The 27365-nt window shown below is 43.8% G+C and overlaps 1 protein-coding gene and 1 non-coding gene across 8 annotated transcripts in view; both read left to right on the top strand.

The window, feature by feature from the left end:
* KLC1 (kinesin light chain 1) overlaps positions 1-27365 on the top strand; it is an 83409-nt gene that overhangs the window by 7317 nt on the left and 48727 nt on the right. For all 7 annotated transcript variants that reach the window (XM_038751325.1, XM_038751345.1, XM_038751335.1 and 4 more), the window contains one exon: positions 24558-24819. In XM_038751325.1, the coding sequence (XP_038607253.1) occupies positions 24559-24819 (261 nt within the window). In that variant the 5' untranslated portion in view covers position 24558. Of the gene's footprint in view, positions 1-24557; positions 24820-27365 lie in introns of those variants that run through there.
* Positions 22112-22249, top strand: LOC119935164. Its single transcript, XR_005453094.1, has one exon. It is a non-coding gene; the product is annotated as a small nucleolar RNA SNORA7 (small nucleolar RNA).

Below are 27365 nucleotides of genomic sequence, written 5' to 3'. Positions count from 1 at the left end.
TCCACTGGAGGAAACCACCGTGAGTCCACCATGCATCATAATAATAATAATAATAATAATAATAATAATAATAACATTTATTAAACACTTACTATGTGCAAAGCACTGTTCTAAGTGCTGGGGGGATACAAGGTGATCATGTTGTCCCTCGTGGGGCTCACAGTCTTAATCCCCATTTTACAGATGAGGGAACTGAGGCCCAGAGAAGTTGTGACTTTGCCCCAAGTCACACAGCTGACAATTGGCGGAGCTGGGATTTGAACCCATGACCTCTGACTCCAAAGCCCGGGCTCTTTCCAGTGAGCCATGCTGCTTCACACCATGCAGTTGGGTAGGGACCGTCCCTATACGTTGCCGACTTGCACTTCCCAAGCGCTTAGTACAGTGCTTGGCACACAGTAAGTGCTCAATAAATCCGATTGATTGAATGAATGAAATGAATGACAGGACCTGTCAAGAAGTGTGGTCTGGGACCCCTTCCACTCCCTGCTGGACCCAGATTTCATAAAGATGGTGAGGTCCTGGGATTCAGCGAAGGGTGGGTGGGAGAAGACCGGAAAAACAAGGGGGTGCAGAGCAGGTACTACCTGGGCACTTGAACTATAACAGCTTGTCCTGTCTTTCGCCGTCAAGTCGTCTCCGACCCACAGTGACGCCACGGATACATCTCTCCCAGAACGCCCCTCCTCTACCTGCAATCCTTCTGGTAGTGGATCCGTAGAATTCTCTCGGTAAAAATCCGAAAGTGGTTTCCCATTGCCTCCTTCCATGCAGTAAACCTGTGTCTCCGCCCTCGACTCTTTCCCCTGCCACTGCTGCCCAGCACAGGTGAGTTGTGACTTGTAGCGGATTGCCTGCCGCTAGCTAGCCACTGTTCAAGCTACGAATGAAATAGAACAGCCGCTGCTTGACTCTCCTTCCCATATTCAAGACCGATACGGTACTGGAAACTCTCCAGGTGCGACCCTGAGAGGGGAGATCTTTTAGCCGGGGACGACAAGTCCTGCCATCGAGCTCACACAGGGGGTGGTGGGTGTTTTTTAACCTCTTTTAGGTGCTTTAGGAGTCCGACTTGTACTTCCCAAGCGCTTAGTACAGTGCTCTGCACACAGTAAGCGCTCAATAAATACGATTGATTGACTGGGCCACAGAACTAGCCAGCCCACACACTTCACCAGCATACTCGCTTTCCCTCTATCTCACTGCAGACCCCATGCCCATATCCACCCTCTGACCTGGAACTCCCTCCCCCAGACATTTAATGATAATAACAATAATAATGATAATAATAATAATAATTGTAGTATTTGTTAAAACACTTACTGTATGCCAAGCACTGTACTAAGCGCTGGGGTAATTACAAGCAAGCCAGGTTGGACACAGTCCCTGTCCCGCATGGGGCTCACAGCCTTCATCCCCATTTTAACGGCTGAGGTAACTGAAGTGACTTGTCCAAGGCCAAACATCAGACAAGTGGCAGAGCCGGGATTAGAACCCAGATCCTTCTGGCTCTTAGGCCCGTGCCTCTAGCCACGGGGCCCACACTGCTCTTCCCACCTTCAAAGCCCTCCTAAAATCACATCACCTCCAAGAGGCCTTCCCTGATTAAGCCCTCATTTAATTCTAGACTGTGAGCCCGGTGTTGGGTAGGGATTGTCTCTGTTACCAAATTGTACATTCCAAGCGCTTAGTACGGTGCTCTGTACACAGTAAGCACTCAATAAGTACAATTGAATGAAAGAATGAATTTAAGCACTCAGTAAATACTACTGATTGATTTCCTTGACTCCCTCTGCTTTCTGAGTCACCTGTGCACTTGGATATGTATCATTTAAGCAGTTGATATTTACCCCACCCTCAGCCCCACAGCACTTATGTATATATCTGTAATTTATTTTAATATCTTTCTGCACCTCTAGACTGTGAACTCCCGGTGGGCAGGGAACATGTCTACTTTATTGTACCTCCTCCAGGAAGCCTTCCCAGACTGAGCCCCCTCCTTCCTCTCCCCCTACTCCCCCTCTCCATCCCCCCCGCCTTACCTCCTTCCCCTCCCCACAGCACCTGTATATATGTATATATGTTTGTATGTATTTATTATTCTATTTATTTTACTTGTACATATTTATTCTATTTATTTTATTTTGTTAATATGTTTTGTTTTGTTGTCTGTCTCCCCCTTCTAGACTGTGAGCCCGCTGTTGGGTAGGGACCGTCTCTATATGTTGCCAACTTGTACTTCCCAAGGGCTTAGTCCAGTGCTCTGCACACAGTAAGCGCTCAGTAAATCCGATTGAATGAATGAATGAATGAATGAAGTGTCAGAGGTCACACAGTAGCCACCTGGTGGAGCCAGGACTAGAACCCAGGACTCCAAAGCCCATTGTGTATCCACTAGGCCATGCTACTCCTTGCTGCTAGTAGTCAAAGTAATATTTAAGCCTCTGCTGCTTGTGTGCAAAGCACACCTGTCTGAGGGTTGGGTAAAAAATGAGAATTAGACTTGGTCCTCAAGGGTCTCCCAGTGTATAAATTAGGTAAGAAGGGTTAGCGGTGGACACATGAACAAAGATGAAATGAGAAATACCAAAAGAGGAAAGAGAAAGTACAGTTTCAGACTCCATATGGTGGGAAGAGTCCAAAATTTGCAGCATCCACAGCAGTGGCCCCAAATTGTGTGTGTTTGAGCTTTTTACACCTGTTCTCATTCATTCATTCAATCATATTTATTGAGTGCTTACTGTGTGCAGAGCACTGTACTAAGCACTTGGGAAGTACAAGTTGGCAACATATAGAGGCGGTCCCTACCCAGGTCAAGGACTATTGGGTGACTGAGTTTGCTAGCCTCTACGTTAATGGAATCGTGGCTGGGGGACTTCCCGTATCTATAGGAAAAATTTCCTTTCTTCCTGGCTAGCTAGGGGCTTGTAAAGGTCCATCAGTTGGATTGAATGAATGAATGACTGCCATAATCCATAATAAAACTGAGCCCCCTCCTTCCTCTCCCCCTCCTCCCCCTCCCCATCCCCTCCTTACTTCCTTCCCTCCCCACAGCACCTGTATATATGTATGTATGTTTGTACGTATTTATTACTCTATTTTATTTGTACATATTTATTCTATTAATTTTATTTTGTTAATATGTTTTGTTCTCCGTCTCCCCCTTCTAGACTGTGAGCCTACTGTTGGGTAGGGTATATGTTGCCAACTTGTACTTCCCAAGCACGTAGTACAGTGCTCTGCACACAGTAAGCGCTCAATAAATACGATTGAATGAATGAATGAACTTGCTAAACGTCTTTGGAGGACTGTTCTTGTAAGTGAGAAATCTGTTTCAAACCCTGATTTCTCTCATCACAAATTTTCCGAATGGATAACTGAGGCATCTTCCCTTTCATCGCGAATCAGTCGATCGGTGGCACCTACTAAGTGCAAGGCACTGTACCAAGTGCTTCCCTTCCATCAAGGAACACCCAGTCTAATTGGGGAGGCAGACCGGACCAGTAATATTTACGAATAATGGGAGCAGGAGGAGGAACAAGGATCTGACAGTAGTACTAGGGGTAATAGTATTTATTGAGTGCCCATTGAACATTGTAGTAAGCGTTTGAGTACAGTAATAATAATTATGGTATTTAAGTGCATGTTGTGTGCCAGTTACTGTACTTAGTGCTGGGATGGATACGAGCAAATTGGAGTTGGACACAGTCCCTGTCCCAGGTGGGGCTCACAGTTTCAATCCCCATTTTACAGATGAGGTAACTGAGGCACAGAAGAGTGAAGTAACTTGCCCAAGGTCACACGTAAAACAAAAGGCAGGGCTGGGATTAGAACCCATGACCTGACTCCCAGGCTTGTTCTCTATCCACCATGCCCTGCTCCCTCCCAGCAAATGACACATTCCTGCCCACAAGGAGTGGGCACTCTAAATGGAGGGAAATATAAAAAGCCTTTTCAGATAAATCAAAGTCAGTGAATAATTGACTCTAGATACTCTCCCAAGCACTTAATACAGTGCTTTGCCCACAATGAGAGCTCAATAGATATCCTTGTTAGATTAATTACATATATATAAATGAGTGCTGAGGAAGGGAATACACAAGTACTAGAGGTGACTGGTAGTTGACTATGACACTTGGGTTGTTGGGGGTTAATTGGGAAAAGCTGGTTGGAGGAGGTGGGATTTTAGGGCTTTGAATAATAATGATAGCATTTATTGAATGCACATTTGATAGCACATTTGAATGTGGGGGGAGCTGTAATCTGTTGGATTTGGTGGGGAGAGGGAGTTTCAGCCAAGAAAAATAATGAGCAAATAATGAGCGAGGGGATGGCAGCAGGAGAGTTGAGAACTAGTTAGAAGGTTATCTTGGGAAGACAGCAGAAAATGAGCTCAAATAGCGGGTAAAGTGCCGGTATGTAAGATGGGAGTCAGAGGACTCGGGTTCTAATTCCAGCTCTGCCACATTCTGGGCAAGTCACTTAACATCTTTGCGCCTTTGTTTCCTCGACACTGAAATGGGGATTCAGTACCTATTCTCCCCCTTACTTAGTCTGGGAGCCCCTTGTGCGACAGGGATTCTCTCCAACCTGAATATCATGTATCTACCCCAGCGCTTAGAGCAGTGCTTGACACAGAGTAAGAGTTTAATAAATGCCACGGTTATTATTATGGGGGCAATTTGTGGAGAGCCTTAAAGCCGACCATAAGGAGATATGGCATTGCAGCAGAAGAAAACGGGAAGCCATTGGAGGGCTTTTGAGATGTGTACTGATCAATTCTTCAAGAAGATGATTCATGTAGCAGCACATAGTATAGGTAGGAGAGGGGTTGAGGCTGGTAAAGTAGCTTTTGCGATAACGAGGAAAAGTGGTTCTGGGGAATGTTACGTAGGAAGACCAGGCGGGATTTAACTGCAGATTGGATGGAAATGCTGAAAGACAGCGAGGAGTCAAGGATGACATGAAGGTTGTGGGCTTCTAAGATGGGGGGGGGTACTGTGGAATAGATTCACTATATAAGCATTCTTATCAAATGTCGCATGGGGTGTAAAAAAATCCAGGTTCTAGTCAATTAGAACCTCTTTAGAACCTTTGAGTACTTGATTTTGGTTTATGGCATACATTAGTTAGAGCAATGAAGGTAAAAATAAGAGGATTAAATAAGCATAAGTAATACTACTGGTATTTACTGAATGTGGAGTGGAGTGGAGTGTACGGCGTAGTAGTAGTAGCATTTATTGAGTGCCCGCTTTTGTGGTGGTGTACTGTAGTAGGTGCTTGAGAAGTACAAAGTAACTCCCATTTTCTTTGCCCTTTGGTAGTTTAGACTCTAGAACTTGGGAAGGTACAGCAAAAAATGACATGATCCCTGCCCATAAGGAGTTTACGCTCAAATGGGGAGGCGTAGCTAAATTTACAGACAGTGGAATCAGAGTAAATAATTTGAATGTGAATAATCACAAGTGCTCAGAATGGATCTGAGCTTATCTGTAATTTTATTTATTTGTCCTGATGTGTGTCCCCCGCCTCTAGACTGTAAGCTCATTGTAGGTAGGGAATGTCACTGTTTATTGTTGTATTATACTCTTCCGAGCACTTAGTAAAGTGCTCTGCACAGCATAAGGGCTCAGTAAATGTGAATGAATGAATAAGCACATAAGTGCTAGAAGGGCCAGTGGGATAATGCCATTTGGATGATTGCTTGTACCAAGGCAGTTGAGAGGTCGAGGAGGATTAGGATGGAGTAGAAGCCACTGGATTTGGCAAAAAGGAAAACACTGGTGCCCTTTTAAAGGGCAGTTTCAGTGATGTGATTAATAGTAATAATAATAATTATGGTATTTGTTCAGGGCATATTATATGCCAGGCACTGTACTAAGTGCTGGGGTAGATACAAGCAAATCGTGTTGGACGCAGTACCTGTCCCGCCTGGGGCTCACAGTCTTCACCTCCATTCTCCATTTTCCAGATGAGGTAACTGAGGCCCAGAGAAGTGAAGTGACTTGCCCAAGGCCACACAGCAGACAAGTGGTGGGGTCAGGATTAGAACTCGTGACCTTCTGACTCCCCTGGCCTGTGCTCTACCCACTAAGCCCGGCTGCTTCCCCGACAGTACATGATCCCAGACTACAGACGTGATACCTTCCAACCAGGAGCTTCCATTTTAGAGTGGGAAGACAGACATTAAAATCAATTCAGGTAGGGAATCTGAACATAGGGCTGAGGGTGGAGCGAATATCAAGTGCCCGAGAGGTACAGATTTGAGGGCAAAATCGCAAAAGCAACCTTTGTTGTAAATGTACTTCCAGAAATAACATAGACAGGTCAAATTATGCCTGTAAAAGCTAGTAAAGGACTTGGGATTTTAGCTCCCGGTGCTATAAAAATGTACTTTCTCTTTTCTATACAACGTTTTCAGAGCATGTTAATCTTTTATCATTATTTTTTATTATATTTATAAATATATTTTTACATTATATTTTTGAGAAGCAGCATGGCATAACGGATAGAGCACATTCTTTTTTATTATATTTATAAATATATTTTTACACTATATTTTTGGGAAGCAGCATGGCATAACGGATAGAGCACGGGCCTGGGACTCTAGGTCATGGGTTCTAATCCTGACTCCACCACTTGTCTGCTGTGTGACTTTGGGCAAGGCACTTCACTTCTCTGGGCCTCAGTGACCTCATCTGGAAAGTGCTCTGCACATAGTAAGCGCTCAATAAATACGATTGATAAATAAATACAATTGATGAAAATGGGGGTTGAGACTGTGAGCCCTACCTGGGACAGGGAGTGTCCAACCAAATTTGCTTGTATCCACCCCAGCGCTTAGTACAATGCCTGGCACATAGTAAGTTCTTAACAAAAACCGTAATAATTTATAATTATATTTTTACTACTTTTCCTCCTTTAGCCACTTAACTTTTTACAAATTCTGAGATGAACACTAGCTACTTCCTTGAAGCATGTCTGTGAGATTTAACAAATCCGTAAACATTTTTCTCCTCAAGTAAAAAAATTGTAGTACTGTGGCCAAAGAAATAAATCCGTGACTCCGTCAGAAGCATTTATTTGAAATTCACATTGTTAAAAAGATATGATTCCCTTTGAATGTGTCATAAGGTTTGGGATTTGACCTTCGACTTTTATTGTAAGTTGATTTGTAGGCAAATACAAATTTGTATTCCTTTTTATTTGCAAGAAAAAAGATTGAACAGGCTTTCAGGCAGGGCATTCAAGTACTCATCTGAAACATTGAGCATTGTGAAATGAAATGAAAGGTTGCCAGTTCAGAAGAGTATGCTGTAATTGCAAGTTCAGTGTGTGGTTTGTTAGGTATAGTGGATGTGCATTTTTCAATTACTCTGATATTTTAAAATAGATTTTTTTTTTAATAAACCTTCTGATAAAGCCATTGTAAACCACTTGGCCTAGAAGAAAGAGCAGGGCCCTGGGAGTTCAAGGCTCTCTGTTCCGCCACTTGTCAGCTCTGTGTCCTTGGCCAAGTCACTTAACTTCTCCATGCTCAGTATCCTCACCTGTAAAATAGGGGTTCAGTGCCTATTTTCTCTCTTATTTAGAATATGAGCCCCATTTGGGATAAGAACTGTGTCTGATCTGGCTCTCTTGTATCTCCCCCAGTGCTTAGCACAATGCTTGACACATAGTAAGGGCTTAAAGAATATCACAATTATTATTTATTGCCATTGAGGCATATGATTTCTTGATGATGTATTAATCTCTAAATAGGCCTGAGTCAAACTACTATGGAACCATAATCAATCAATCAATGGTGTTTGAGCGCTTTCTATGTGCAGAGTACTGTACTAAGCACTTGGGAGAGTGCAGTACAACAGTTGCTAGACATGTTCCGTGCTTACAATGAGTTTACAATCTGGAGTGTATTGAAACACACTCGATTACAGAGAGTTTTATGGGTTTGTTTAAAGAATATATTTTTCTCATGGACAGTTTTCACCCCCTTTCTTTTCATTAATGTCTTGGAGGATTTCAAGTAATTTTTTTAAAAGACATTTATTATCCGCTGCTGATAAATTGAAAGGAATAGTCCAGAGTAGTCGTTTAAAGAAAGTATTTAGCCTGAGTCTTTGTTCTAAGTTCTATTACTGTTGGAATTTCTGTGTTATAATAGGGTTGGATCCAAAAGAGGAGGTAGTCATCAATGGAAAAATAGATCTGTAAGACAGTGAATAGTGCATCAAAAAATTTTGCCATCCCTGAGTTGTATTAATATTATATTTAGGTGGTTCTATCCCTTGTAACTAGTTAAATTCTAGAAAGTAGTTCCAGTGTGGGCAGGGATTGTCTCTGTTGCTGAATTGTACTTTCCAAGCGCTTAGTACAGTGCTGTGCACACAGGAAGCACTCAGTAAATATGATTGAATTGAATTAATGAATTTCAGAAGGATTTTCTGCTGCTCATCCTTTAATTGTGGTGTAGGGTATTGTATTACATCGGTGACAACTTCAGATTTTAAGGCAGTGTGACAAACATCTTAGGTAATTTATATTTTCCTCTGAAAAACTTAACGGATGTTCAGAAATCAATCAATGTTATCTGAGCGCTTACGGTATGCTGATCACTGTATTAAACACTTGGGGGAATACAATACAAAAGAGTTGACAGACACATTCCCTATCCCACAAGGAGCTTACTGTCTGGGAAGACAGACATTAATATAAATAAATTATGGATATGAATAAATTACAGAAAATCCTTTCAAGCCTAGAATTGTCTTAAAGAGAAAGGCTAATTCTTCCCCTTACATTGGCTTTTGATCCCAGGTGGACAGAGCCAATCTGCCTGATTGAAGTTGAAAGCTGGGACTCTGAAGCTGGTCCTCTGTGGATCAAGGACGCGGTCCAAAACCAGGACTGAGTTAGTAAGCGCTTGATAAATGCCGTTATTATTATTATTTAGAAAAGTGAGACTCCTGTTACAGGATAAGGAAAGGTCAGAGGGCAACTGAACAGTGATTTGCACATAGCGCTTAATAAATGCCATTAAAAAAACTGGGGTATGACAATCGTACAGTCGTTTAGCATCTACTATGGTTTTGGGAACTTGATGCTTTTTAAGGGTCAGTTATAATGGAAGCCCCATGTGAAAGGCTGTGGTGAATGTGTCTTTAAAGGGATATTGGAAAGAAGCTAAGTCATCCAAAGGAGGAAGTGAGGCCCAGTGGGAGTGATCCAGATCCACACAGAAGTAACGCCAAGAGATGGTCAGAAACAGTGAAACTACTTTAGTAGGAGGGACATGGAATTTTAAAAAAATGGACCATGGGAGTAACATTGCTTATGAGGTTTTGGGTGGTATTTTTTTCTAAATGTGCTAAATACTGCAAAATGTCCCTTATGGGAATGTGGTCCTGAGTAAAGGTTGAATTGCACAGTCATTGGTAATGCTGTAATTCAGCCATTGCTTGCTGCAATGAAGGCATGCTGGAGAATCTGTATTGGAAATGGTTAGTTGAAGGGGGCAGGGAGGTGGAAGAATTGTTACCTTGGATACTTTCCTGTCTCTCTCTCTCTCTCTCTCTCTCTCTCTCTCTCACACACACACACACACGTGCACATACACACACACACTCTCTCTCTCTCACTCTCACTCTGTCGGAGCTGGCAAAATTAGGGGAGAAGAAAATTGAGGGTGGAGGTTTTCCTTCCTTTGCATCTGCACTGTCACCTCAATAAATGAGAGGCTACCATGAGGAGAGAATTTGAAGTCTTAGGTAATGTTCTCCTGGACACACTATTGTGGGATTAATTTAGGTGTAATTTGGAGACCCAAATCTTCCCAAGCACTTAGTACAGTGCTCTGCACACAGTAAGCGCTCAATAAATACTATTGAATGAATGAGTGAATGGTCATGGGAATTAAGATTTGGGGCAGTCTCAAGTCTTTGAACTTGAACCATCAAGCTTCATATCCATATTGGGTCTACAAAATTGACATCTGGGTTAATTTTTGAACTGTAGCTTGTTCTTATTTTTATTCTAGTTCCTAAAATATTTAGTACTGCGTCATCAACTTAAATTCCCGAACATATTAATTAAGGCCCCTTAGATATTTATAGGTGCAAGTGACAAACTCTTGGGCGGGGATTTAGACTTCACTATTTGTGGTGCCAAGTTGCTCTGAGAGGCATTAATAATGTGTTGAATTTAATGAGTTTGATTCTCTGACCTCTGGGCTGGAGATGAGGAAGTCATAAAGCACGGCGGGAAGCTCCCAGTGGCTGTTTGGGGTGGCGGGAAGGAATCTCTTCATCCCCTTGGCTCTACCCTCCACCCAGCCTGGAATGCGCACATTCCCACTTAGGGCTGAGACGGGGTGATGATGACTGCACATAGCAGACATGTGGTGGGCCAGGATTAGAAACCAGGTCCTTCTGAATCCCAGGCTCATGCCATGCTGCTCCACTAGGCCAGGCTCCTTCCCGAAGCCTGGAAAACTTCCAAAAACCTGGCGCACTGTACTACCACTTGTGAGAGTACAATTTAACAGACACAGTCCCTGCCCACGGTGAGCTAACAGTCTGTTTGTGTAAGGGAGCTGGAGCAGAGTGGGCCACGGAGACAAGGGAGGAATATGTTTTTGCTTTTTTCCCCCCTTTCTTTAAAAATTTTAAATGGTATTTGTTAAGCCCTTGCTATGTGCCAGCACTGTGCTAAGCACAAGGGTGGATGCAAGATAATCAGGTTGGACACATTCCATGTCCCACATGGGGCTCATAGTCTTGATTCCCATTTTACAGAGGAGGTAACTGAGGCACAGAGAAGTGGAGCGTCTTGCCCACGGTCACCCAGCGGACAAGTGGCAGAGCCGGCATGATTTTGTAACTCATCCAGAGGAGCTAATCTCAACTACCGCCAAAATTGGGTAAATGTGAGCCTGTTGTTGGGCAGGGATCGTCTCTATTTGTTGCTTAGTTGTACTTTCCATGGTCTTAGTACAGTGCTCTGCACCCAGTAAGCGCTCAATAAATGCGACTGAATGAATGACCGCATACAAGCCCAGGGCTTCCCTACCCACCCATGGCTTCCCGTCCCATGAGTGTGAAACGCCTAGGGAGGCTGCATTACTGGCAGCTGACAAGTCAGTCTCCTGAGGTGGAGAAGGCAGAGGGAGCGATTTTCTCCTTTCATAGTTATGGAGAGCATGTTGTGCCCTCCGGAGCTGAAACGGGAGAATCAACACCCTAAAAGGTGGAGTCTGTTGGAAGCTTGCATATTTTCTTCTTGCTGCTGTTCTCTTTGCCAGGCTGGGTTCCCTACACTGTCGTAGGCAAAACAAACCCTTATCCAAAACTGAGGTTTGTTTCCCCCCGCCCCACCAAAGAGTAACGCATAGAACAGTGCTTGGCACACAGTAAGTGCTTAACAAATACCATCATTATTATTAATAGCGGGGAAGTCCTTAAAATATTGGCGATTCCAGTGTTACCGAAAGTCATTTGTAGTCCTTCATTCTTCAGCAAAATACATCTCGTCGTCTTTAAAATTCTGCATTTAGGTTCTCGTGGTGGTCCCAGTAGTGGAGTTCAGTGGAACTAGCTGACGAAGCCGGAGTTTAATTAAAGGATTCTGAGAGAGCGGCTGGTCTCCTAAGAGTTCCTGAGCAGACTTAAGATAAGCATTTGAGGTGCCCAGAGGGTTCCCTTTTTGTAGAGTGTAGCCTGGGGGGTCGGCAGGCAACATGATGGTGCAGAAGAGCTAAACACAGTGAAGTCTTTGAGCAGTTGCTGCACAGAATAGCCAAGAATACATCAGTGTAGCTTACTTCATTGTGATACGAATCATTTAAAGTTAATGTTATAATTACATGGCTATTTTCCAGTGGGACTGAGGGAGGGAGAGGGAAAGAGAAAGAGGAGGGGAAGGAGAGAGAGGGGGGAAAAGAAAACAAACTTATTCCCTGGTGTTTTCATTTGGGGAAGTGGGAGGGGCCTCCTCCTGCCCCTTGCTGCCACATAACTCAGTTGTTTGGGAACTGGCAAGCCCAGTGGTGACCGTTGCCTGCCTTCTGCCCCTGTGGGACTAGTACCAGTGTGCGTGGTGCCCGGCACAGGGGCTCTACTTTGTCCCATGCCCTGGTGCTTCCCTGCCCCGCGTGTGGCCCACCTGCTGGGGCTGTCACTGCCCAAGGTGTCCCTCCTGCCCCAGTGTCCTTGGGGGTGTGTGTGAATTCCCCTTTTGCCTGTCCAGATCGACTGACCTGTCTCTGCTGCATGCTGACGGTAGCAGCAACCTGTGGGGGGTGGGGAGGAGGGCCTTTGGGGAAGGGGGCTGGTCTCCCCCAGGAGCTCCAGTGGCCTGGGTGGTGGGGGTGGGGCCACAGCAGCTCTAGCTCTCCCTGCCATCATTCGTTCATTCATTCAGTCGTATTTATTGAGTGCTTACTGTGTGTAGAGCGTTATACTAAATGCTTGGGAGAGTACAGTACAACAGTAAACAGACGCATTCCCTGCCCACAGCAGTGAGGATGATGGGAATCCCATCAGCCCCCAGGGCCAGGTGGGGCCATGTCTCACTGGCATAAGGCAAGTAGTAGAGCTGCCACTCTTCCTCCTCACCCTGGGCTTCAAGGCTGTCCATCACCTCACCCCCTCCTACCTCACCTCCCATCTGTCCTTCTGCAGCCCAGCCCGCACCCTCTGCTCCTCTGCCGCTAATCTCCTCACCGTACCTCGTTCTCGCCTGTCACGCCATCGACCCCCGGCCCACGTCATCCCCCGGGCCTGGAATGCCCTCCCTCTGCCCATCCGCCAAGCTAACTCTCTTCCTCCCTTCAAGGCCCTACTGAAAGCTCACCTCCTCCAGGAGGCCTTCCCAGACTGAGTCCCTTCCTTCCTCTCACACTAGTCCCCCTCTCCATCCCCCCATCTTACCTCCTTCCCTTCCCCACAGCACCTGTATATATGTTTGTACATATTTATTACTCTATTTTACCTGTACATATCTATTCTATTTATTTTATTTTGTTAGTATGTTTGGTTTTGTTCTCTGTCTCCCCCTTTTAGACTGTGAGCCCACTGTTGGGTAGGGACTGTCTCTATATGTTGCCAACTTGTACTTCCCAAGCGCTTAGTACAGTGCTCTGCACACAGTAAGCGCTCAATAAATACGATTGATTGATTGATTCCTCCTCCCAGCCCCTCTTGGGATGAAAGGGGCAGGGTGGGTTAGCCACCTCCTGCTCAAAAGTTGGTGCAGGGGGGAAGCTAACGGGCTCGTTCCCATGGTGCAGTCTGTGAGGGCTTGTGTTGGAGCATCACATTTGGTTTTGAGCTGGAGAGGTTATCTGGCTCAGCCCCGTGCCTACAGGAAGGTGAATGTGACCACACCAGTCGGGAAAGTCTTTTCTTAAGATCTTAAGAAATTCTCTCACAGTCTATCCCAGTGGGGTTTTCACCCAGCTAGTGAAGGAGTTCCTCCTCATGGTCAGTTAGAATCTGTTTTGCTTTACTGCGGGCCCATTTCCCCTTGGCTAGTCCTCTAGGACGGCTGGCCAGGATCCTTCCCCCAAATTCTTCATAGTCACCCCTATATTTTCTGGTCTAGCTACCCTACCCCAGTTCTTTGGTTTGGTTCTTGTGGAAGCATTTTCCCCATTTGTCAAGTTTAAGTTGAATTCCGTTTCTTGCTTCCAAGTTGTTGGTAACTCTGTCCTAAATTGGATCTGTCCTAAATTCAATCAATCTAAATTGATTCAGCTGCAAGTTTAAGTACCTTCTCGACACCTTTATCCAGGCCACAAACAAAGGTGTTGATTGAGTAGAACTGATCCCAGGAGCAGTGCCCATGGAACACCATTCTTTCATTCATGCTTCATATGAAGCAGTGTGGTGTAGTGGATAGAGCATGGGCCCGGGAGTTAGAAGGACCTGGGTTCTAATTCTAGCTCTGCCACCCATCTGCTGTGGGACCTTGGGCAAGTCACTTAACTTTCTCTGGGCCTCAGTTACCTCATCTGTAAAATGGGGATTAAGACTGTGAGCCCAAGTGAGACAGGGATTGCCTCCATCCTGATAACATTGAATATACCCCAGTGCCTATTCTATTAATAAATGTCATTATTATTATTATTATTATTATTATTATCCTCTAGACTGTAAGCTTGTTGTGTCTACACAACAGGAACTTGTCTACCAACTTTTTTTTAATGGCATTTATGAAGCGCTTACTATGTGTAAAGCACTGTTCTAAGCGCTGGGGAGGTTACAAGGTGATCAGGTTGTCCCTTGTGGGGTTCACAGTCTTAATCCCCATTTTACAGATGAGGGAACTGAGGCGCAGAGAAGTTAAGTGACTTGCCCAAAGTCACACAGCTGACAATTGGCGGAGCTGGGATTTGAACCCATGACCTCTGACTCCAAAGCCCAGGCTCTTTCCATTGAGCCGCGTTGCTTCTCCAACTCTGTTGTACTCTCCCAAACGCTTAGTACAGTACACATTAAGCACTCAATAAATACCACTGATTGACATTTTCAATTCAGTGCTCTTTCCTAGAAATTGCAGAGGTATTTGTAGAGTGTTTTTGATTTTTTAAAATTAGTAGTAGATAAGGATTTTCTTTCCCATTTGATAATGCCTCAGCAATCTTCAGAATCACTTATCTTGAAAGATCTGTTATAAAGATAAAACAAAATTCAGTGTGGCAGGACAGATTTCTTTTCTGTAGTTTTATTTGATAAGTATTTTATTTCACTGAAGACAAAATGTTGGTATGTTAGAAAAGGCTGATCCAAGGAGATATATATCTTGGCCACCAAACTGTAGGCATTAATAATAATTAAAAATGGGGGTGCCATTGCATTTACTTGTATTGTAAAAATAGATTAATTCATGGCCAGTAGGGTTGGTGTTTTGGGTTTTTTGCTCTTGCTTTTGGTGTGATTTTTTAATTTAATACATTTTTGGTAGCATCGACCGTGTTGTAAATGTTGTACAGACTGAAAATATTGACCAAACATTATTTAAATGGATTTGCAATAAACTTATATCTCTGAATATTAGAAATCTGCTTACAAAATAGTCCACCTTTTTTTTAGCTGATGAAGAATTAACAGTGTTATCTCCCTTCCCCGCAATCTGGGATCTTAAGCAGGGGCAGCTAAAATGAATCGCTTCTTAGCAGAGTCTTGGGCTGCAAGAAGGGAGTGCTTAATTCACCCAAATGGACCCAGGTGTCCCCTGCTTCTGAGAAACCGTGGTGTGGGATGAGTTTTGTTGAGCCCACCTTTTCTGGGAGTGTTCAAGAATAGGGCTCAGCAGTAGTTTATCCACTAGCCAGGCAAACTTTTCAATGTAGGATGGCTTCTGTCCCCTTCCTCTCTTTATATTTTGGACACTTTCTTGCAGGACAGCTCTGTCTACCAGTTAGGTTTGCTAATTTTTTTTTTTTTTTGGTGCTTAAGCGCTTACTGTGAGCCAGGCACTGGAGTAGATATAAGCTAGTCAGGTTGGGTACAGTCCCTGTCCAATCAATCAGTCAATCAATCGTATTTATTGAGCGCTTACTGTGTGCAGAGCACTGTTCTAAGCGCTTGGGAAGTACAAGTTGGCAACATATGGAGACAGTCCCTACCCAACAGTGGGCTCACAGTCTAAAAGGGGGAGACAGAGAACAAAACCAAACATACTAACAAAATAAAATAAATAGGATAGATATGTACAGGTAAAATAAATAAATAGAGTAATAAATATGTACAAATATATATACATATACGCACGTGCTGTGGGGAAGGGAAAGAGGTAAGATGGGGGGATGGAGAGGGGGACGAGGGGGAGAGGAAGGAAGGGGCTCAGTCTGGGAGTCCCACATATGGCTGAGAGAATTAACCCTTATTTTGCAGATGAGGTCACTGAGGCACAATGATTTGCCCAAGGTCTCACGGCAGACATATGGTGGAGCTAGCATTAGAAGCCAGGCCCTTCTGATTCCCAGGCCTGTGCTCTATCCAGTAGGCCATGCTGCCTCTCTGTAATTATATGTAAGACTAAGGGTAGGGGCCTGTTTTTTGGTTTGATTTGTTCACTAGTAGAGTAGAAGGAGGAAATTGTTGAGCCTTACTGCAGCCGGGTGGGGAGGGGAGAGGTCTGGGTTCTTTTTCCACCTTTAGGGGTGCAACTTGGGGTCAGAAATAGGACCCAGGTGTTCTTAGTCTCTGCTACAGGCCCGAATCTCTGCTAAATGTGGTATTATATTTCTCATCTCACCCCCTTGCCCCAGTACCAATTCTGCAGTTCCGTGCCGCCTAAACACTTGGGCACTCACACCACCACATTGCACTTTTTGTACAGATCTTTATCCTCTTGTCATTTTCCCTCGCCCCTCTATTTTGGTGTGCATCTCCCCTGCCAAATTCTGAAGTCCTTGAAGGCAGGGAATGTGTAGATGAATTCTGTAGTGTTTTCCCCAGTACCCGGCATACATTAGGTGTTCAGAAAATAGTACTGATTGATTGTAGCCCATCCCTGCATGAAGTCCTCTTTTTCTCCACTCCTCCCTTTCGCTATCCCACCCTGGATCAGACGTGAGACCCAGCCGTCTCTCAACTCTCAGCCAAAAACAATTGGTTATCTATAATAGGTGATGCCTTTCTGACTGATTATTGTATTTCCATTGAGGCCTATGTTAAATGGCTTGTTTTCTCTGGCGATGCCAATTAAAATTGGTGTCTAAGAAGCAGATATGCCTACAGTAAGAGAATCAGATTTACTGCATGCTCTTGATTTCAAACAGATTCCTTGCCTGTGGTGTGTGGTTCGTCCATTTTAAAAGCTGAAATTTCAACTTCTAATTTTGGAGGGCGGATTACATTTTCTATTTATGATGAATGCCAGGAAATAGATTACCCCTTCTTGAATGTGTGCATTAAGGGCTGAGAATTTTAGAGCATTTTTAGAATGGATTAAATTTTGACCATTAAACTTCCTCTAAATTTCAAAAATGGTTCTCAAGCCTTAGGCTCGGTGTTTCTCGGTAACAGAATAATGTGCAGTTTAGCCCAAACTGGCAAGGGTGCAATTTGGAGTTGACTGTTGAGTGTGCCTTTGCTCATGATAGTTATGAAATATTCCCTTTAACTGGGTTTCAGGTTCTACATCAACTCCGTCCCCACAGGACCAAGTCACAGCATCCATTTTATTTTTGCAGCTTAATTGCTCACAACAGTATTATCCCAAAGGAGGAATTTACAGTCAGTGACACATACTAGGCAACCTACTTCCCTCTTGTTTCCCTTCACACCAGCAGGCTGACCGTTGACAAATGTTAAAGTGTTTGCCAGGGCTTGTATTTTCTAGACAACTTGCCTTTTGCCGAAACAAATGACAATTCAGTTGGTTTCTCTGTCTCCTTTGTTTTAAAGAATCCAGTTAACCTCTACTACATTTGTCAGACAGTTGAACAAATTGCATTCTGCTCTATTTCCTGTCACCAGGACAGTTAAAGGCACATCATCTTTTTTTCCTGTGCAGTGGAACCTGAAAGAGCAATTTTGCACTTTCTTGTATGGATCCTTCCAATGACATGCTTTTAAAAATCACATTTTTCTGCACTTTCTTGTGATGGTCCTTTCGATGACCTGCTTTTAAAAATCACATTTTTCTGTTTTTAAAGGTGACAAAATCCTCATCCTTATAGACATTCTCAATGTTGAATGTCATTTTTTTTTTTTGGATGCATATTTTGTTTCTGGGAATAGGGAAAGTCTGCTTTCAAACTGTGGAAGGATTGGAATCATTTGTTTTAGTCACATGAAGAAGTTTTAATAAAGAGCATTTAGTACCAATAATATTCATCAGTAGTATTTATTGAGCACCTACTCTGTGCAGAGCATTGTACTAAATGCTTGGGAGAGTGAGGTAGAATTAGAAGATATGATCCTTGCCTTCGAGGAGCTTGCAGTCTAGCGGGGGAAGACACTAAAATTAATACAGTAGATAAATAATAATAATGATAATAATTATGGCATTTGTTAAGTGCTTACTATGTGCCAAGCACTATTCTAAGCACTGGGGTAGATACATGGTAATCAGGTTGTTCCAGGTGGAGCTCATACTTTTAATCCCCATTTTACAGATGAGGGAACTGAGGCCCAGAGAAGTTAAGTGACTTGCCCATGGTCACACAGCAGACAAGTGGCGGAGCTGGGATTAGAACCCACGACCTCTGACTCCCAAGCCCGTGCCCTTTCCACTAAGCGACTCTACTTCTCTAAATGAGAAGTCTCTGTAAGTACTCACGTGTTTCAGTGGTGCAGAAGCGTGGGATAAAAAATAAGCAGATACCAGAACTCAATCTGGGAAGGCTTCCTGGAAGAGATAGGGTTTCCGAAGGGTTTTGAAGATGGGGAGAGCTGAGGTCTGGCATGAGACCACCGATTTAAGGTGACCAAACTCTTTTTATTTTTAAATTGGCCAAGTTTACTTTTAATTGAAGGTTTAACATTTCTGACAAGCAGAGTCACCATACTAACTGGCTGTGCTGTCGGTTCTTATTTTCATCGTCATCATCATCAATCGTTGAGCGCTTGATGATTGAGCGCTTACTATGTGCAGAGCACTGTACTAAGCGCTTGGGAAGTACAAATTGGCAACATCTAGAGACAGTCCCTACCCAACAGTGGGCTCACAGTCTAAAAGAGTGGGCTCACATTTTATCGACCATTAGAACACCAGACTTCTCTGAGTAAAGAAATGCCATTCAAATTTGACAAACAGTTCAGTTTACGTAGTGTTGGCCCTTCAATAGCATCTGAATGATGCTTGGAGGCTTAGAAGTGCCCATTGCATCCCTTATTACTCTACCGCATAATGAGGGATGAAGTTTTCAGCATTACTCATTTTTCATCCCCGTAACAACAGCAAGTTATGGACCTGTTTTCCACTCATTCATTCTTTCCGACTTTTAGAATTTATTGCTATTGTCTTCCGACAAACTCCTGCAGGTAGCCGATCAGTATGCTTGTTTCCTGCTGTGTGGCAAAAGTGTCTCCTCTTGTTTGACTTGATCGTGCCATTTTCAGACTTCAGTGGATGCCCCTCAGCAGGACGCGTCCAGCAGGGATCTATCTGGTGAGCAGCAATTCGGGCTTTGTCCCGTCTGTCCTCTGTAGGGCTTTGGTGGCTTAATCATGTCCCGTCTCAGGTATTGTCCTTCCTGGCTGAAGAGTTCTGATTATCTCAGTCTGTCTTTATTCCTCTGACTCCGTGATCATTTTAGGTGTCCTTCTTCGTACCTTTCTTTCATAGGCCGTAAGCCCGTTGTGGGCAGGGAACATGTCTGCCACCTCTGTTATATTCTTCTCTCCCCAGAGCTTAGTACAGTGTGCTGCACACGGTAAGCGCTCAATAAATCCGATTGATCGATATCAAATGATCCCGAAAATGCAGTGATCAAGAACTATCCGTAATATTCCAGGTATGGACACATCATGATTTATGCAGTGACAAAACTGCTTTTTTCCCAATTTTTTTTTTCTGGGTGGATGAATTTGTTGGCCTTTAGTGGCCCCTGTCCCTATGATCTGTTATTTTAGGAACTTTTTAATAAGCGGGTCTGAGCATCGTCCTCAGCTCAGCTGGGGTAGTTTCAGTAAGGCACATTTTTCAGATAACATGCAATTCTGGGGTTTCCTGACATTTATTAAAGGTGAGCAAACCATATTCTCCTGGAGGAGAAAGTACATACCCTGAAGGGACGTGAGAGTTTCTTTATTCACACCAATTGTGTTGTACTTTTGTTTGCATCATTTTTGCTAACTGACCTTTTCACTGAGTGATCTTTGATTGTGGTTTTAATTGTGACAGTTTTCACCACCTCCAAAGCCCTCCTAAAATCACACCTAATCCAAAAGGCTTTCCTTGACTAGGCCCTCATTTCTCGTATTTATCCATCCTTCTACTTGCCTATGCAGTTAGATCTATATTAGAGAAGCAGCATGGCTTAGCGGATAGAGCACTGGTCTGAGAGTCAGAAGGTCCTGGATTCTAATCCCAGCTCCACCCCATGTCTGCTGTGTGACCTGGGGCAAGTCATTTTACTTCTCCTTGCCTCAGTTACCTCATCTCTAAAATGGGGATTGAGACTCTGAGCCCGATGTGGGACAGGCACTGTGTCCACCCAGTTTGCTTGCCTGGCACATATAACAAATACCATGATGATGATGATGATTATTGCCGTTTAAGCACTTGATATTCACCCCAGCCCTACAGCCTTAATGTGTATAACTTTAGACTTTCCCATTCCCCTATCTGTATTTTATTTTTAATATCTGTCTGTCTCCTCTAGACCTGTGGGGAGGGAACCAGTCTTCCAACTCTGCAGTATTGTTCTCTCCCAAGTGTCTAGTCCACTGTTTGGCACACAGCAAGTGCTTTGTAGGTACCATTGATTGATTTATAATTGCTTTCTATGTAAGTTATCCTCAATCAGTTGTGTTTATTGAGTGCTTACTGTGTGCAGAGAACTGTAGTAAGTGCTTGGGAAAGTACGAAGATAACAGTATTACAGTCTAGTCTTGTAAGCTCGCTGTGGGCAGGGAACATATCTACCAATCTGTTGTATTATACATTCCCAAGTGCTTAGTACATTGCTCTGCACACAGGAAGTGTGGTCAATATCGTTGATTCACTGATTGAGTTTAATGCAATGGAACAGTTGTTCTCATTTTTTCCAGGAATTTTATGAAATATGTTTTTCTTGTTCAAAGTCAATACTATTTTTACAGTGTGATATGTGTACATATCCAAGATAATTCCCAGGGCACATGTAATCAACCTTTGTAATTCCTGCCTTTGAGATGGAATACCTTTCCACTTTTATAGCAGTTTTCAAGGCAGTTGAATCACAAAATGGCCTTTGCCTATATGTACCTTCTTCATTTTAGTTGAGATGCTTGTGGAAATTGATTTTTTAATGCTATAGAATAACTGTCTGGAGGAAATAAAGTTGCACCAATCTGCTTTTTTTTTAAAAGTGATATTCATTAAGCAGTTACTATGTTCCAGGTGCTGTATTACGCATTAGGGTGGATACAAGATAATCAGGTTGGACACAACCTCTGTTTCCTGGGGCTCCCAGTCTTAATCCCCGTTTTTACAGATGAGGGAACTGAGGCACAGAGAAGTTAAATGAGGTGTCCAAAGTCACACAGCAGACAAGTGGTGGAGCTGGAATTAGAACCCAGGTCCTCTAACTCTCACGCCCGTGCTCTTTCTACTAGGCCGCGTTGCTTCTCTGAAATCTTAATTTGAATTGCCCCATAGTGCAGTTGCCATCTCACTTCTCCTGAGCCCAATGTAATCAGAAATTAGTAAATTGCATCATTAGTATTCCTGGCCTAGTTTTGCTTATAGACAAAGGGAGGAGACCCAAAGTGCGTAAGAGAAACACCTGAAGTTTATGGGAGGCAACATGCCTGGTGGAACAAGCAGGGATTTGGGAGTCAGGAGACCCAAGTTTTAATCCTGGCTCTGCCACTTGCCTACCCTGTGACCTCGGGGAAGTCACTTACTTTTCTGGACCTCAATTTCCTCATCGGTAGACTAGGGATGATAGATTGTGCTCTCCGTATGGGAAAGGCACTGTGTTCAATCTTTTAACCTTGTATTTACTCCAGTGCCTAGGACATAGTAAGCACTTATTATTGTTATTGTTTAAAAAAATCCAATCAGCATTCCCAGAACTCAAGATTATCTTGTTGATAAAAAAAAAAATCAAACATGATCCTGGCCACGGGTAGATTTAAGGACAGAGATTGGGAGTTGGGTTAGATATGGGTGTTGATTCATTTTGTCCACGATTGGACTGAAAATGAACACTTAGTGGCAGTTTGGGAGATGATTAGACCTTGGTTGTTGGCCTGCCAACTTCTGTTGTGTGTTTCCCCCAACACTTAGTAAAATGCTTCGTGGTTGTTGATGATGAAGCCATTAACTCATGTGCATATTCCATTTCCTCCTTCCTCTGACCTCTAAATTACTATTGTGCCAGGCTCCCATGTTAGGATGTAACCTCCTTAAGGGCAGGAGTCATTTCTGTTTACCATATTGTACTCTCCCAAGGTCCCTCTCGGGATGGCACCTGGAGAGTTTCCAGTGCTCTACCAGCCTCGGCCACGGGAGGAAGAGTCAATCAGAGGCGTACCCATTCCATTCCTAGCTTGGGCAGTGGCCAACGAGTGGAAGGCAATCTGCTATAAGTCAAAATTCACCCTTGCTGGGCAGCAGCGGCAGAGGAGAGAGTCGAAGGCAGAGATTCTAGTTAACTGTGTGGAAGGCGGCAATGGTAAACCACTTCCATATTTTTACCAAGAAAACTGTACGTATACACTACCAGAATGATTGCAGGTGGAGAGCAGGGCGTTCTGGAAGAGGTGTGCCCAGGGTGTGTCTGTGGGTCGGAAATGACTCAACGGCATAAGGTAAGACTCTCCCAAGGATTTAGTTCACGCTCTGTAAGCAGTAGGTGCGTAATAAACACTGGAATGATCACCATTGTTTTTTGGTATTTAAGTGCTTCCTATGTGCCAGGCACTGTGCTAAGTGCAAGGGTAGAAACAAACTAATAAGGTTGGACACAGTCCATATCCAGTATGGGCCTCACAGTCTTAAAACCCATTTTATAGATGAGGGAACTGAGGCACAGAGAAGTTAAGAGACTTGCTCAAGGTCACACAGCAGACAAGTGGCAGAGCTGGGATTAGAACCCTGGTCCTCTAACTCACAGGCCCGTGCTCTTCCCACTAATCCATGTTGCTTTTCAACCATTGAATGAGTGTTTGGGGATGCTTGACTAGAATGCTGTTTGCTCTTTTTCCTCTTCCAGTTCTAGCAGGGGTCTAGCTACCACTTCAGCAGTTCCCGCATTGTAGGGCAGTGGAGGGAAGCAAGGAAGCGTCAGAGACTCAGTTCGGGGTTGTCCGGAGGCAGCCGGGACAAGGGTGCTTATCCTCTGAGCACTCGCGCACCTACAAATCCACTTATTCATTCATTCAATCGTATTTATTGAGCGCTTACTGTGTGCAGAGCACTGTACTAAGCACTTGGGAAGTACAAGTTGGCAACATATAGAGACGGTCCCTACCCAACAGTGGACTCACAGTCTAGAAGGGGGAGACAGAGAACAAAATAAAACATATTAACAAAATAAAATAAATAGAATAAATATGTACAAATAAAATAGAGTAATAAATACGTACAAGCATACATACATATATTCTTATCCTCTTCCTCCTACCCAGAAACTAGTGTTTAGGTCAGGAATGGTGACTCCTAGCTCTGGCGACTCCTTCCGAGGGTTTAGGGCCCCCCTCTCCCTGCAGTAGGCACGCAGCTCATACTCTTGATCGACGTGGTTGGTCAATCGAGTCCTGCCACAGCCCAGTTTTGATGAGGATGGGGGGAGATTTAAGGGTGGAAGTCCCACTCTCTAAACCTCGCCCCACTCCCTCTCCCTGGATCAATTGCCCTGGCCCAATCCACCCCTGGAGAGAGTCTTTGATTGGGCCCTCGCTTTGTCATTATTTCTGTCACGCTGTTTTCTAGCAGGGTTGTCACAGGACTCAGTTGGCCTGGGGTCAGGGGGAGATGTGTTGGCCGCTCATCCCGCACTGAACACAACCGCCTGCTGGGTGAAAGTCACCCCCCCGTTTCTAAGGCCTTGCATGGGGGCTCTTGATTTCGAGGCTCACCACTGGGCCTGGGGTACTCATCATACCTCTCAGCTTCATAGGACCACGTCCGACGGCTTGAAGACTTTTCACTTCGTAGCTCGTGTGGTTGAGAGTTGTCTTAACCAAGTAGACTGTTGAGACGATACGGCGACTTTCTCTTCTGTAGTCATGGTTGCTTGGATTATTGAATTCCTGTCGCTGTTTGCATTGTTTTAATTCGTATATTAGCTTTATGAATCAGTTATTTTATCGTACAGGCCTGACTCTTCTGATTTTGGAATGTCTGTGGTTTTTTATTTTGGTTTTGATTTTAGTTTTTTTTGAAGAAAGTAACTGATTTTGTGACTCCATTTTTCCAAAACAATAAAAGAACTATATTGCCTCATATTTGGAATCCTATATAATCTTGGATACGTACTGAAGATCTGATGGGTGTTTGCCTAACTTTGAATTTTTGTGGCTGAAATGGTAATTGCAAAGTGCTCCTTCCACATAAAATATATCTAAATATAACATCTCAAAATAACTTATCTGCCTGAAAATAACTTTGAGTGGCAGGGAAGAGTATAATCACATAGTAATTACAAGATGCTTGATGTATTGCATTTTACTTAATGCTGAGGGAACATACGAAAGAAGTTTAAAGGCCAAAACCCAGAGTGTAATCCTCACCCAAACTGTCTTTTAGAGTTCATTTTCAGTCTTATCATGGACAAAATTAATCAATATCCTATTCTGATATCTATCTGTCTATAATCATTTACAAATTCAATAGTTAGCCTCACATAAATAAAAATAGATAACCTGAGTTTGTTGTGTATATTCTTTTCATTTCAGAATGTATGACAACATGTCCACGATGGTGTATCTAAAGGAAGACAAGTTGGAGAAGCTGACGCAAGATGAAATTATTTCGAAGACAAAGCAAGTTATTCAGGGACTGGAGGCGCTGAAGAATGAACACAATTCCATCTTGCAGAGTTTACTCGAAACCCTCAAGTGTTTGAAGAAAGATGACGAAAGTAATCTGGTGGAAGAGAAATCAAACATGATTCGGAAATCGCTGGAAATGCTGGAGCTTGGACTGAGCGAGGCACAGGTAGAATTGGGGGCAGAAGTGGTCAGTTAACTGTGACTTTCAGTTAAGAAAACATTTATCGGGAAAAATCTTGTCTTTGGCCATTGTCTCAACTTGAAATGTGCAGGAGCAGAGGTAATGGGAAGATATTTTAAAAGCTACATCGAGCGGCTCATACGAGTTCATTTTCTAAATTTTACTTAAAGTCCAGATGCTAGATGTGTACTATTCTGACATATTGTAAGGGACCTGCTCAGACTTGGGACTCTAAGGGAGAGTAAGGACAGGAAGAATAACACTAAATAAATAAATTAGTCTGATTTTTAGGGAAAAAGTGAAGCTTTAATTTTTACTATTGCTACTTCTTACAGGTCTATGAAATTGTGACGTGAGCTCTGGGGGCCTGAGTCTTCAGGCCTTTTCCCGCCTCCTTGCTAATCTTCTGCTTTTAATGCTTTGTGAATCTCAGGGACCACATGGGGCTCTCAAGAATGGGACTGAATGGAATGGTTGTCTCAGTGTGAGGTTTTTGTTTGTTTTCTCATCGACAGCAGCACAGAGTTAGGTTGTCAGGGTGCAGTTTTGCCTTCCACATTTCATGGAGGAAAAACTGGTTCTCAACAGGAATTAGGCCTCTTCATTTTACTTCATGTAACAGTCTGAAAAGGTTCCGAAATTTTTGAACAGCCACTGCTGGCCTCTTGCCCTTTGTTCTTATTCCTAGGGGGGGAAAATGACCTGTTATGTCATTTAGAAGACTGACGTCCTGTGTGATTTCTGAATTCCCTCAAATGGAAAAATCTCAATTTTTAGCCCATTTTCAAGTAGTTCCCATATCAAGTAACAGGCCTTATTTGGTGTTCATTAGTGTGACAGGATGGTGGAGTGGAATTGTTTGGGAGAAAACTTGGGGATGTTTAAATATTAGAACTGAACCCAGCTAAATGCTTGGGTACAAAGCGAATTATGCCTGTGTAGTTCATTCCAAATAGGAAAAAAAACCCCCAAATCAGCAGGTGGCTTGCTCCTCAGAGGGATGCGTAGTACTCATTTTTTTTTTTTTGATGAAGTACACTAATCCTGACTTTTAAATAAAGATACTAAAAACTATAACAGGGGATTCTAATAAAGCTCACTTTGGGGGAGCACCTGTCATCTTAAAATGCAGTTGGAAAAACCAGAAATGTCATTTAAACCAGTAATAGCATTTCTGGCAGACCCTGAACGCAACACAGAGGACTTGCCCTACTCATGAGGAACTTCTCCCAAAAAGGCAAATAGAAATCTGCTAGAAGCATTTGGCCAGGTGCCTTTCCTCTGCCTAGAAATAATTGAAGCAGATTTGCTTGTATAGTGAAACTTAGGTGAAACAGGCAAAACATGAACTGCAGAAAAATGTTTGCTTAACTCGGGGTGGCCCAGCGTCTGGCAGTGGTTCAGCCACAGCACATCAACCTCTTCCTCTCTTTCCAAATTACCTTGGGAGGTTTTCGGGGGAGTAGATCCCCTACTGCTTTAAAGTCCAACTCCCTGGCAGCCCCCAGCAAGAGTTGTCACCCCCGACGTGCCCAGGGCATCAGGACCAGAACAGTCCCTAGACGAGTGCGGGTCTTGGATTAACTCACCGGTGAGGAGACATCTGTTCGGAGTAGGAGATGGGAGAGGAAAGAGCCAAATAACGGGTAGTTTTGCACTGAGATCACTTGACCCCCACGGGGCTGACACGTGATGCAGTGGTGGTAGGATTTGCCACCTTGTTGTCACCCTAGAGAAAAAAGAGTTTTGGTATTTGGTAAGCGCTTACTTTATGCCGGACACTGTACTAAGCGTTGGGGTAGATACAATCAAATCGTGCTGGAAGCAGTCCCTGTCCCATGTGGAGGTCACAGCCTCAGTCCCCATTTTACAGGTGCAGTAACTGAGGCAAGGAGAAGTAAATAATAATAATAATAATGATGGCATTTATTAAGCGCTTGCTATGTGCAGAGCACTGTTCTAAGCGCTGGGGGGATACAAGGTAATCAAGTTGTCCCACGTGGGGCTCACAGTCTTAATCCCCATTTTACAGATGAGGTAACTGAGGCTCAGAGAAGTTAAGTGACTTGCCTAAGGTCACACAGCAGACGTGGTGGAGTCGGGATGCGAACCCATGACCTCTGACTCCAAAGCCCGTGCTCTTTCCACTGAGCCACGCTGCTTCGTCTTTACAGAAATAAAGACTGTGAGCCCGCTGTTGGGTAGGGACCGTCTCTATATGTTGCCAACTTGCACTTCCCAAGTGCTTAGTACAGTGCTCTGCACACAGTAAGCGCTCAGTAAATGTGATTGAGTGAATAAAGTGATTTGCCCAAGGTCACGCAGCAGACAAGTGGCAAAACCAGGATTAGAACCCATGACCCTCAGGCCCATGCCCTATCCACTATGCCATGCTGCTTCTCTATCGTACTGCCCCTCGGAAGTCCTATCCCTCCTAGCAGGCAAGACTCCAAGCAGCTGCTGCTGGGGTTCATGACTCCTCTCCTCTGATAGAAAAAACAAGCAAACCCGGATTTTAAATATTCCGGGAA

This window comes from Tachyglossus aculeatus, chromosome 1 (genome assembly GCF_015852505.1).
Source record: "Tachyglossus aculeatus isolate mTacAcu1 chromosome 1, mTacAcu1.pri, whole genome shotgun sequence".
Classification (NCBI taxonomy): Eukaryota; Metazoa; Chordata; class Mammalia; order Monotremata; family Tachyglossidae; genus Tachyglossus; species Tachyglossus aculeatus.
This window is presented reverse-complemented; position numbering and strand designations above follow the sequence as displayed.